Below are 13880 nucleotides of genomic sequence, written 5' to 3' on the forward strand. Positions count from 1 at the left end.
GAGAGAGAGAGAGAGAGAGAGAGAGAGAGAGAGAGAGAGAGAGAGAGAGAGCGCAACGAGTAAATATTCATTGTCCACCGCAACATTTGCGTCTCCATTTTGCGAATTGAAATTCGCAACGCATCGGCAATACGTGAAACGGTAATTATTGATAGAATAATAAGATGAGGTAATTATTAATGGAATAACTGTTAATCGCTGTATGTTTAACGTCATCTGAATGATGCAACAGACCGATCCCGACAGTGTTTACATGGCAGACTCGAAAGTCATCCTCTTAAACGTGCGAGTACGTTGGACGTGTTATGATCGCGCGCGCAGTGCGCGTCCCCTCGAGCATGCTATCGTGATGTTTGCGTGACTTTTTTCTTTTTTCCGTTTTTTATTTTCCCAGGACGATACGTCTGTGTGAACAGATTCCGAATCAGCTGGGGAATATCGCGCGTCATCCCTGATTCAAAGGTTACAGGTCGGCTATTGTAGAAATACGCTCGGGCCGTTCTCGAACGGGCTGGTAAGCGTCGAGCTGGCCGAACGCATCACGGCGAGAAAATCTAACTCAAACGCGACACGCGTGCATCCGCGTGCCCAGACAGGCGTGCACACGGACAGGCGCGCATACTCTGTCCCTCTTTACAATTGTCAATTCTACATCGACCTATAAGGTCGCGATAAATCTCGAAGCGCGCAGTTCGATACGGGGGATGAAACGGTGCGCCGGCCTCGTGATTGGCAGTTCGTGGCCCGTAACTACGCGCGCGTTTGTTTTTCGAGATACGCGTGCCCCGCAGCTCGTCGAAAAATACAGTTTATTATTGCCGGCAAGGCAAATGCGCTCGCCGCAAAAAAGCGACGTATTTTCCGCGCGAGCATTCAGCGGAGTTGCCCGCGCCACGTGATTACGCGTGCGAGCGAGCAAGCGAGCGAGCGCGCGGATAGTTATTACAAGAGACGAATTTTTCGTGATGCAATTTAGAATGATATCCGATTCCTGTTTGCTTTTAAAACGCGCTAACTAACCGTACACGCTCCTGTGTTGATTTGTTCGCGCGTAGATCCCCGCGCGGAAGTTCGATCGCACCCAAATAGACCTTCATGATTATCGTGACGTGTGAGACAAACGGTGATGGAAACTTTGCAACTTTGTTATTACACTGAAAAATGCTATATTGAATTAACTCTTTGAAGCACAGGACATTGATGAAAAGCATTAATACTTTTACTTTACTTGTGTTCACGTAAGATAAGACAAAATTTGTGAAAATTACCCATTTATCCATTTACTGAAAGAATAAAGAACAGTAAATGAACAAAGAACTATTTGATTGATTATTAATTAAGTTTGCTGCGCTCATAATGCCCATAAATGCTCATAAATGAGCTCATAAATGCTCATAAATGTTCATAAAATACAAAGGATGCAATTTTCACAAATAGACTAATAAAGTGTATTTTTATGCACTATTAAAGCAAATTTACCTGTCTCGTTGGTAAAAGCGCTCAGTCGCTGTGAAGGAAATTGGCAAGGGTTTAAAAAAAAAGCAATCGTGGTGCCTATGCGCGATCAGCTGGTCATCAATTTTAATATTACCGCGCGCTCTCATATACAATATTCGCGAATAGAGCCGGCGAGCGTCAGCGGAGATGGTTTAAAATACGATTGTCTTTAGAGAACGGAAACGCCCGGTGTGCTTGCGACTGCGAGACTCCGTGTGAAATGGCTTTCGTGCGACCGCCGGCATAAAAGCCAGCAGCTCGGCTTTGGGGAACAACTGCACTAGCCGTGAAAAAGCAAGTGCCGTTGTAGAGCGCACGGCCTTCTACTACGCGCCGACATGTCGTAGCTGTTTCTTCGCCTTTGTCGCGTTTTCGCGTCGTGCAAAATCTCTCCGGACGAGAGTTCGACCACTCTACTCTGCGAGCACAGCGCGCCTCGGTCTTTCGTTAATATTTCAAGCGAATTGCCACTTAATAATTTCCTCCTTCCGCTAACGACAATTTAATGATCTATGTGTAATTTCGATAATAAGATCTTTATGAAAAGTGACAGAGTTGCAATGTCGCATTGCAAATAAACTTCACGTCAGTCTACGAAATTACACGAAGAGAATTTTATAATAAAGACTAGCTTAAACTCTCTACTCGGTGTTGCCCGGGTTATCGCAAAGTGTCAAAGGGATGAAATCAGGAGGTGGGGTGTTCCCAGGTTTCATGGTAGCCTATATTTTGCGTAGGATCCTAGAGAGTAGTAACTATGCAAAATTTGGTCCAGATCGGTCAAAGGGTTTAGGAGTTTATAGAGAACATTCTCTATTTTATATATATATATATATATATATATATATATATATATTTATATAAATTGCTATAAAGTTTTATAACCAAGGAATAGATCAACATTCTGCAGTAATTGATCATTCTTTTATTTCATATATATTATTTATATCTTTTTAGAAACTAAAATATGCTGTTAAAAAATTTGCCAAATTTACTGTTGCTTAATAAGGTAAACAGACAGTCTATTCATGCACTAGAAACACAGTAAAATTGAAGAGAATTTATATGAAAGAAAAAAAACCATAAACCATTTTCCCTGAACAGAAGTCACAGGTGAATCATACGTTTATAACGAGACATTAATTGTTCAGATCTCATCTGTTTCTCTCTCATTCCTCCTTCTCTTTCTATTCTTCTTACTTTATCTAATTTCTTTAACGATGCAGTATGATACACAACTGTTGGCGCGTAAATTCAGAGGAGTCACGGTGTAATGCGTTTAAAAAGATTACAGTGTAAATAATTCGGAATGCATCGCTCACGGACGGATGTTTTCTTATTGCACTACGGATGATTCAGAGACAGGGAGAGACGTGGGCCAGGACGGGGTTGTTGTTGACATATCCGGCAAAACGAGACACGCGGTGCATTATCAAGCAGCGAAATACGCGCTCGCATCCCCTCTGTACACGCACGTAGGAGCGCGCGTAAATGCGACCTTACCTCTCGGCAAAGCGAATGCATATTGACCCGCGACATTTCTGTGTGTAGACCAGATTTCATGTGGAGAACACCCTCTTGCATTCGCGCACACGTGTACTACGTGTGTGTGAATATATGAGCGTGAGTGTGAAACTGCAGAATCAAGAGCACCCTCTTGGAATTGCTTTCCCTTATTCGTCGCTCTCCACCATTAAGACATGTACACGTTAGCTGTCGTCGTCGACGGTTCTCAGTGGCGTTTAGGCGAGCCTCAGGAAATGGTAGCCGATTGGAGCGACTGTTGAGCGCGGAATGTCAATGAGAATTATCAAGTCAACCCCATCCACCTCCTCTGTTCGTTCTCGTACGTTTCGTTTACGTCACTTAATTATCATATTCGAATTCCGCAGCTGGCTGTGAGACGCATTTGTATGCTAATACGCGCACGGCTGCGTTTGACAGTAATTCTCGCTAACCCGTTTGCCCGCCATTCGATCGTGTTAAATCCTTATTGGTGCGATTTCTCTCTTGACGCAAATGTCTGGCTGGTTATCACGCGGCTGGAGTTTTGGCGGACGTGCGCGGACGTGCGTGCCAGAAAAGCGTGGCTTTTCGCGGTTTACGCATGAAAACGGCCGCGGATCTTTCGGTAAAGCGGAAAATGATTTATATGCATGCGGAGTTAACACGGCGTAAAGAGAGTTCCACGCTGGTTATGCAAGCCGTGTTGCGTTTAAGCGGGTAGTTTTATTAAAAATACCCGGGCTAAAGATTGCAAAGGGGGCTGAAATCTCGTTTTTTTCTCTCCCCTTTCTCTGGCTGCTCTTTCATTTCTGCCCGGGAACGCGCTAATGTAATTCGAGCCGGTGATGGTGGCAAGCGAAGGAAGAAATAGCCACAAGCGGGGGCTTTGAAATTAGCACAAAGACGTAACCGAGATCTGTCCCGGCAAAGAGATCGCGGAAAGCAGAACGATTTATTTCGCGCTTCTATCGATCGCACTCGCACGCGTGTAGGAAATCGAACTATCCTTGAGCAACTCGAATCGGGATTCTCATTATCCCTAGAAATCTTCTCGAACTTTGGTGACTTTCACGAGAATTGTTGTTCTACTCTGATGTTACAAATAGTTATTTAATGCCGTTTTGTCCATGTTGAATTATTATTAAAAAGGAGCTCTTTCAGACTTATTTAATATTCGATTATCTCCGTATCCTATTTGCATTTAATTGTTATTATTTACTTCGATAAGCAATATACTAAATGTGTAACTTATTTAACTGCAGACAGAATATGTGTGCAAATATGAAGTAATTTAATAAAAATTAATGTGTTAGTATGGAATATATTCTGATATAATTGAGTATCGAGTAATTTTCAAATGCTTGACTTTAAATTTCTTTAATGTGGAGGAAATGGCAGTAAAGTGCCATTTGTAGCGTTAAAGTGTGACAATAGTCAGAAAATAGTGCTGTATTTCAAAATTCTCTCTTCATATTGATTCAGCAAATTCAATGACATTTGCAGGGTTAATGTGAAGCGAAAATTTCAACTCGATAAATGTCGTACATTTTACTGTCATTTCGTTGAAGGAAATTTGTGGACTGTTTTAACAGTAGTAACATGTCGAGCCAATCCAACACCTACTCAATTAATGTGCATCTTGATTCGGTTATTAACATTGTCTTTTGTCATGAGAGAACAGGCACTGTTGGCAGTTCACGAGCGGCACTTGAATCGAGATTGTCCCCATCAGAAACGATCAACGTCGTAAATTTCACTACTGCCTCGCTTTTTGTTCTCGTTGTCCGACGTTATCCAGGAATCGTATCCCGCGTCCACTTCGCGTCGAGACGCCGAGTCGCCGTTTGCGGAACGTCTTCCGATGCTCGGCGGAGAAGTGAACCACCTCGCGACGCTCCTCTTCGCTCGCCTTTTCTCTTCCCGAGAGGGGTTTTAATTTATCGCGCAACACACAACACACACAGCCTGTAACACGGGCGCGTGGAATTCCAGCAGTTTTTCGCGGTACGGCTCCGGCGAAAGAAATGGACGCGCGTCGTCGTGCACACGCGAAAAAAGTCCTGAAATGGTCCCGATATTGCGCGCCGGACGCGTATCGCATACGAAGGAAAACCGCTGTTTCCTTAGGCACTCGTTTAAGATGTGTTCACTCGATCTACCTTTCTCGTACAACGCTATTTCGTGGGCCGCGCAATTGAATGTTATATGCGCAGTGCGAGTGAAAGTCTCGCCGTTGTTGTTAAACAACGGAAGGATCGAGAGCAGCGGAAATGTGTGCAGAAAAGAGGAGCATTTTTATTTGGGAAATATTTGATGAGACTACATAGCGTTATACAAAGATAAGCTTGCAAGAATATATTTTGTACGACTCAACGAAGAAAAACCTTTGTTCTTATTATCCAAAGATAATCTACTAATGGAAAATGCAGAATATTGGATTGAGAGAATATTGATGATGCTTTTAAATGTGTCTTACGCTTCAGCTTGCCTTATCTACTTAAATTAATATACTCAAATTAACAATTATTGTATCATATATAAGCAATGGTATATAATTTTGTTAGGAGAATTTTATAAAGCCTTGAATCTCAATAAAGTTTTAATACATTTTCATTCCATTTTTCAAAAATCACTTTCACTAATGGAAAGCATAACATTTTTCAGATATCCTTTCCTCTCGATATATATTTTCCTCAAAATATAAAATGGACTTAAAATATTGAAATTAAATTAATAATACAGATATACACATCGAATTTTTAGTTCAGTATTTTTGTTCATTTCTGTTCATTCTGAAATAACCTTATCGTCAATTTGATATGTGTATCTGTGTTATTAATTTCATCTCAATATTTCAAGTCCATTTTATTTTGAGGAAAATATATACCGAGAGGAAAGGATATCTGAAAAATTTTATGCTTTCCATTAGTGAAAGTGATTTTTTTAATAGTAAGAACACAGTTTCTTTTCGTTGGATCGTACAAAATATATTCTTGCAATTTATTTTCGTTTCGCGCTACGTAATCTCATTGGAAGATTGACATATCAGAAACAAAGGAATAAGGGCATCCTTATTTAAATAAGGATGCCCTTTTCCTGTGTACGTTTCGCGCAACGCGAGTCTCATCTCGGCAGTGGATGTCCATGGGTATCCGGCAAAAATAGGGAAACTCAATGGCGAACCGTCCACGGGGTGGGATTTTGTCCGCGATGGGTCCGGCAGTCTGACATCGTTCGCGACACTCATTAGCACTTACTTGTAAGGAAGAAGCACCGCCGTGAAGTTGATGGCGATGGAGATCCGCAGGCCAGACGTGATCAGATAGCGGCAACGGATGTTCGGCGGATACAGGCCGGGATATCCGGGGCTAGCTAGGACGCATCCGTCGTGGCAGTCTATGTCCTCGTACACGGAGTCGCATTCTGCAAACAAAAACGCAGAACTCTGTTCGTCTCTTCTAGTTTTCATATTGAATATAAATCCACATGTACTTCTGAAGTAATCTTCTCAAGTAATATTTTCGGGCCGCACACACCACGCCGCGGGCTTCACGCGTTACAGATTATTTATGATGTATAACCCTGATTAATGATTCGCGGTGCTCGAGCTCACAGCGCGTCGATACATTGTCGTTTGCATTTTGCTGATTATCGCGATTTGACAATTCAAATCGTCCAAGATACTCCCGGCAGACAACAACACGAATTCGTGCTGGTGCTTTGCGAGGCGCATCGTTATATATATTCACGCGATCAATTAATATTTTTTTCCACCTTCGCGGGACTCCCCCTCCCTCAGGTTTAAGCGGATAATTATCACGGCGATAAAGCAAACGCGCTTGTTAAACACCGGCAAACGGCGATATCCCATATCGGCGACTGAAAGACTCGCAACAATGCAATTTATCGCGTGCCGATACTCGTTATTAGCCGGCATCCGCATCATGCGCGAAAATATTGGAGTTCAAAGCTGCTTGCGCCGAACAGGCAAATCAATGCATCCGCGCACGCCGCCGATTGTTGTAATATTCAAACAGTGATTGACAATCCGTTACGCAGCCAATTATTCCACTTTCATATCGCGTATGCAACGCGCGCGCGATTTCCATAAACGCATAATGGACTCGTATTTATTACTGTCAGCCGCATGCAAATGCGAAAAAGGCATTAATATCACTTTAATATCACGGCGACGCATGAGCTTCGTTTAATAGCGCGGTGGAGGCACTTTTATCGTGCCGAGCTTGTACGGCGCCGACTGCAAAAGAGTTTTGACGCGTCGCGCACGCGGCGATTTCATTCGCGAGCTCCCTCGCTTGCAACCGGGTGCGCTGTCGTGTCCTTTGCCTCTTTTTCCCCCTTTCTCTCTCTCTTTCTTTCTCTTTCTTTCTTTCTCTCCCTTCTTTCTCTCCCTTCTTCTCTTTCTTTCTTTCCTCCCTTCTTTTTGCACGAAAAAGGAGGACCGAGAGGAAGAAAGAACGAGGCACAGGAGATGAGCGTCGTTTAATTGTCAACCGCCCTTCCCGCGTTTTTTGTTTAACTTTATAGAGCCGGCAGTATGCAATTGTCATAATGGGCGGACTCGTTAGATATGACCGAGCGTGCACCCTTTGCCTTCGGGCGGACGACTTTCTCAATTTCTGTAATGCCTTTTGCCGTTCCTCGCGCGTCATCCCCCTGTCCGTCCCACCCTTCCTCCACCCTTCGTCCCGCTGTCCCTTCCGGGAAAACTGTTCGAACCCTTCCACCGGCGCACGATCGTTTTCATCGCGAGCGACCCCGCCCTTTTCGCTTCCTCCTGCCCTGCAAAGTGCGGAATTTTTTTCCGCCGTCCGCCTGTTCGAGGCGGTTCTCGCTCCCTGGCGCTAATTGAAATTCTTACGATCGATTAGATCGGCCCTCCAGCCGCGAAGGAGGGCGAGGAGTCGCTAATTATTTGATAACAAGCGCGGGGCGCGTCGCGTCGCTCGGACAGCGAACACCAATTTCTTAGACGCGCGATCGGCATGGCCGCGTAATTGGACTGTGTAGTTAATCGACGTCGGCTGTTTGGCCTTAATAAAAAAAAAAGCAGTGAAAAAGAGAGAGAGAGAGAGAGAGAGAGAGAGAGAGAGAGAGAGAGAGAGAGAGAGGGGGGGGGGAAACTCCCGGGCTCGTTAATTGTACGGGTAATTGAAAGTATCGAGTTTTATTATCCGCGCGCACCGGTTTGCTCAGAAAGTTGCCTCGTTAGCGCGAACGCCCCTCAAACGAACACACTGTGCGCTGCGGACCCCGCCGCGCGCGCTAATGACATCAAAGTAAAAGTTTCGCGACACCGTGCAGGATACAGGCCCGTGGACGCCCGCGTCCGCCCGTCCACGTTGTTTTGCGCGTTTAACGAATGTTATCCGCCGTTACGGTAACACTATCGCGAACATGTGCGCGCATTTGCGTTCGAACACATTTTTTCCGACGGAATGTGTCAAATGGTCACAATTGCAAGCCACCGCTTACCGACTCGTGTGCACCGGGAAAAAAATGGTTGGTACTTGCAATCACATAAAAATCACTACAAGTTGTGGCAGAGAGAAGTATTTTTTCCTTATTAAATTCTACTGTAATGTTATTGATAACATGTTAGTGATAACAAGTTTATGTGCATGTTACCGCTATCATTTTCTTGTTGGAACAATCAAGAAGTATAATTGGGGTAAAAAATAATTATAATTTTAGTTTGATCAACTTTTTTTTCTCTCAGTGTAGTAATCGGTTTTGACACGAGCCGTATTGATGTACGAGGAAGAACTATCTGAAGAATAAAAAGTACTTTTAGCGGGTATTAAAACAATATATCGACTTAACCCTTTCGTTACCAACGAGATATGTCGCGAGACATACGTTTCTCTCTCCATTAAAAATAATCTTATTAAATTTAACCTTATTCAATTGAATAAACGACTTTCTTGGCATTCAAAACACGTCAGCTATCATACTCTAGTTATTTATATATTGGGACAAATACGCTCTCTCAAAAACCTTAATGGGATATCAGAACCTCGATTCTATTCTTTTGATGCAAAATTGTTAATTCTTTTGCTAAAACTACATTATATTAATATAATTACATCAATGCAATCGTGATCATTTGTTGCTCCTCGTTTTATCAAAACAAGTGTGTTCAAATCGTCTTCCAAATAAGTGCGTTATTACCCTTGTAGCGATTCAACGAACAGGTAACGACTTCCACGCCGCGAAAGGGGATGGTGAACTCATCCTTTCGGTTGCGTCGTGCGAGAACGGCGTTTTCTACGCGCGCTACCGCAGCATCAAAGGATATATACTTCGAGGATTGTTGCGAAGTGAAGAAGCGGGGATGAACAAAAAGTGTACGCAATTGTGGCTCTCCCTGCCATCATCTCGACGCGAAAACATTCACTTTGCGTGATTACGTGCTAATGAAAATGCCGTCAGCCGATCTCCCGCGAGTGGGCGCAATTACCACGTTGGATGCACCGAGAAACTTACTCCCGTGTTCTCTCGCTTCTCTGCTTCCTTCCCATCCTCTTCCTTCCTTTTGGTCTGACCGTCTAACGCAGTGCGTAGAGAAAACTCAGAGGTGAAACGCTTCAATGCGGCAACAGAGGGGAGAAAAAGTGTGGACTGTCTATGTAAATGCTCGCAGAAGATGCGCGAAGGAAGGTCCTGCTTCGCAAGCGTGTCGTAACGAACCCCCGGACGAAAATGCCACGAGGAGGAAGCAGTAGAGAGAAAAGAACAGAGAGAGAGAGAGAGAGAGAGAGAGAGAGAGAGAGAGAGAGAGACGAAAGGAATGTTCGTTCCTTCCGCGCGCAGTTTCGCGGAGTTTCCGCGATTCGTCGAAATTTTTCTACGGTGCTCGTTCTTTATTTTCGCTCCATTCACACTCGCGGAGAAACGCGCAGCGGAGATGGGGTGAAACGGCTGCCTCCCTCACTCTCATCCTTACTTCGTCCCGAAACATCGCGCAGCGCGTTTCAGGCGGGAAAGCTGCGAGAATTGTATAGGCGTTTGTTACGCCACGAGAGCGGGCAAGGAAAAATAAAAGCAACGGTGAGCGGAAATAGGTGCAATTAACTTTTCGACAGAAAATGCCCGTCTTTGAATAAACGCACGGGGCCTCTTGCTCTCTCTCTCTCTCTCTCTCTCTCTCTCTCTCTCTCTCTCTCTCTCTCTTCTTTTTCTCTCTTTCTCTTTCTTTGTCTCGTGTGCGCACATGCTATATGCCCCGTAAAATTTGAATCGAAATGATTCATCGACGTGAGTTTCCAGCTTCGCGCCGATCGTTAATTGTATGAGAACTAATATATGTGTGAATGTGCGTTTGTGTCTATAAAGTGATCTTCCTGTGTGACTGACTTCACGGCTGTAATTTCGGGCGAGGGTGGTTTTTGTCGAAATGTGCGGGCAATCGTTGACCGCTTGACGATACGTTTCGGCTTTTAAACGAGTAGTAACGCGGGAAATGGGAGAGGAGGGGGAAACGCGATAAAATGGCGTGTGAATTTCCTGCGGCGATACTTCGGCATTTCGGCGTAAATGTTTGCCGACACGTTTTACTTTGCGGATAGTTATTTTCGAATCGGAAAATTAGACGACGCGTGCTTACGTAATGCGTTATTAAAATAGAGGTAGAAAAGCGCATCGCGCTGAGCCAATTACAGACTCGCGAGAGGCTGAGCTTGGTGCAGGAACACCGTAGGCGGTTGCATCGGAATGCAATTATGAGCGATTCCCTTCATTTGTTTCAGGGAGACGGTTGAACATCTACTTTCTTAATAACTCTCCCCGGCGTCGTCGGTAATTGTGTGCCTTAATTATAGTCGCCTTAATACATAAATAAGATAAGACGAGGATCTGCTGGAATTTCAGGCGGAACAGGCACGCGAAATAAATAACGCGGCGGGATCTCCTGTGCTGGAATTTCAGTGGAATAATCTATCTTAAATGCGCCGACTAAGAGCGCTCCTCTCCTGTAAGTGCACTTTATGTGACCGTCGGATTACACCGTGAGGAGGAGCGGAAACGGAATCGAAGGGACGGCGGCGTGGCGCGAGCTTGTAGATCGGTCGAACTTCTTACTAGCAATTGATCGCTTTGTCAATTGAGCAACATCTACTTTGTCCTTCAATCCATTACGTTTCTTAGCCGTATACCGTCTCCGATATACCGCTTCACCGTTTATGTCGATCCGATTTCTCAGGTCTTAAATACTCTTCGCGCACTCACACAACGGCAGATAAATGGACGCGTGAGCGACCTGAGAGAATTCGAATTTCTTCGGCCGTTACGTATGAATCATAAATGAAATTTATTATCCCATTGGAGACATGGATAGAATACCTGTATTAAACATTATCTCTCTCTCTATCCCTAGATCGCATCTATACTCTTTTAAAGTAGATCAGAAAAGAACAGTCTGATTGAGCCAATAAAAGTAGCTTTTCACCGATGACTCTAAACAACAATGAGAACCCAAGTAGGAATTTACTACTGGCATCAAAGTGGCCCAGTACTGATTTATGGTAAACGTTACTGGCGTAATACCAAATGCCAGTACGGGTTTAGTATTGGTGTGATACTGGGATGATAGAAAAGGGCCAGTATCGGAAAACAATACTCTCACAGTGCCAAAAATCAGTACTGTATTAGTATAAAAAAAGTATTAGTTCCTAGCACTAGGGAAGGACCTATTCCCAGTACTATGTCAGTATCGATTCCTAGCAATTTTTATTATTTGTACAATTGTTAATATCATAATTATATAGTACAGAAAGAATGATCACAGTCCATGGCCAAGGCTTTTTTGCTCTCGTTCGTACCTACATGTCTATTTTTAATAGTCATATGAGGAAAAAATTTTCGGGGCGACGGCTGGAATCGAACTCGAGTCTTCCGCTTTTCAGGCAAGTATTTTGAACTATCTAGGTTTCGCATTAATGACCTCTTCCGTTTTCCCATAAAGGACATTATAGTATCGTTCGTTTTTCAGTACCGACACAATACTGGCCCAATATCCTTTATTGGCAGATTGTATACTATTCTTATTTAGGTATCCAGTACTGATTCTACGAACAGAGTTAGTATTAATACTAATAATAATACTAATAATACAGCTTTTTTAATTTTTGGGCCAAAATCGACAAACACTTTTCGGTAACTCCCCAGTACACGTACGGTACGATTATTCAATACATAATTTTAGTACGGAGCCAGTACCAATAATACAGCTTTTTTATGTTAGACCTAGTATTGAGTCAGTATCAAAACCGGACATCCGCTTTTCGGTATCGACCCAGTATCGAGCCATTTTTACGTACTGACAAAATGTATACGATTCCTACTTGGGAATGCTTCTGAGGTGAAAATGTCAAACCCTCAAAGATTTTAACGTGCTGACCACGAATATTACAACGAAAATTTTTAATTGGCTATCGTTTAGAAAATAAGTCCATGTGGTCTGTAATAAAGATAATATTACGTATATATAATACATCTATTAAAATTGAAATACTTTAAAAGATTACAACATACTATACTATAATAATAATGCTATACTATATTATAATACTATACTTCGAAAATGCTCATTCGCATGAAAATTGCCTTTACATAAAAATCGTGCCGAACATATTGAATTCGTGCAATGTTTTTTATTTTAGCTATATCTTGGAAACGAAAAATCATATTTAAGCAAAACCAAATGCACTTTAAAGCTAAATGTTCATATTTTTGCATAGTGTTAATAAAATTTAGAAAAAAATTTACTGCCGATGCTGTAACATCATAAAAACTCTCAAAAATTGTAATTTTTGGTATTTTTCTCAAAGTGATAACCTAATAACCAACTTTGGACAATAGATTAGTGTTCAAAAATATATGAGAAATAAATATTCACATTCGTGGAAAACATCAAATTATGTTAACCAGGATAATCAGTGAATATTTATTAATTTTCAATGAACATATCCATACTTTACTGCTTCATTATATATTTCACTGATTTTATCCGTAAAAGTAGAATTTCACTGCAGCATTTGGAGATACAGAAATTTGTTGTACGAAATCTAACTGTTAACGGACGCGCATAATCTCGAGAAATAAAAATTTCAAAATTTGCGAAGTGGGACAATGTTCTGAAAACCAGAATACCAGAATAGCTCTTGAAATGCTGAAAGCATGAAGATGACTCACAAAGTTGTATGACAAGTTGTTGCCAACTTCACGCTCTCAATATTTCGGGAGACAGTCCCTGTAATTATTTTTCGGGATTGTAACTTTTCTGGACATTGTTTCATTTTTAAAGTTTCGATATTTCCTCTTTTCGAGATTATGTCTGTACATCCAAACTTTCTGGCGATGGGACTAATAGCTTTTGTACAATTTTTGTGCACTGTCCGCGTTTGCAAACGGCGTTAATAACGGTAACAGTTGTCGCATTAATGCTTTCAGCGAGATTTTATTGAGATTGTAGGTGCTGTACTTACAACTGAGTCATCAGTTATAAGTATAGAGCATTTCAGTGAAGAAGCGCGCTGATTGTACTTTCGAGAGTGTACATATAAAAGACAAATCAGCAAAGATTCTAAAAATAATATTCCCTTTAGACACGATAACCTTTCTCCGTTCGTACAATAGCTACCTCCTCTTATAAATCACCCGGGAACGCCGGCCAGTTCCGAACGGGAGATAAATTTCGAGAGCGGAAGAGCCGACTTCTCCCGCCCGATGAGAGCGCGCGGCTTGCGTAAATGCACGTGAGGAAACCGTGAGAGAGAGAGAGAGAGAGAGAGAGTGTATGTATGAGAAAGTGTGTGTGTGTGTGTGTGTGTGTGTGTGTGTGTGTGTGTGTGTGTGTG

General features: G+C 42.7%; 2 protein-coding genes across 6 annotated transcripts in view; one reads left to right on the top strand and one right to left on the bottom strand.

The window, feature by feature from the left end:
* LOC116842094 overlaps nt 1–13880 on the bottom strand; it is a 422139-nt gene that overhangs the window by 96283 nt on the left and 311976 nt on the right. For all 3 annotated transcript variants that reach the window (XM_032810806.1, XM_032810807.1, XM_032810805.1), the window contains exon 7: nt 6261–6426. In XM_032810806.1, the coding sequence (XP_032666697.1) occupies nt 6261–6426 (166 nt within the window). The remainder of the gene's footprint in view (nt 1–6260; nt 6427–13880) is intronic.
* Nucleotides 1–13880, top strand: part of LOC116842095 — a 332290-nt gene that overhangs the window by 79240 nt on the left and 239170 nt on the right. The gene's annotated exons all lie outside the window — the stretch shown is intronic.

Source organism: Odontomachus brunneus, unplaced genomic scaffold, assembly GCF_010583005.1.
Source record: "Odontomachus brunneus isolate Ranch 3 - 2012 unplaced genomic scaffold, Obru_v1 Obru_scaffold_021, whole genome shotgun sequence".
NCBI classification, from domain to species: domain Eukaryota; kingdom Metazoa; phylum Arthropoda; class Insecta; order Hymenoptera; family Formicidae; genus Odontomachus; species Odontomachus brunneus.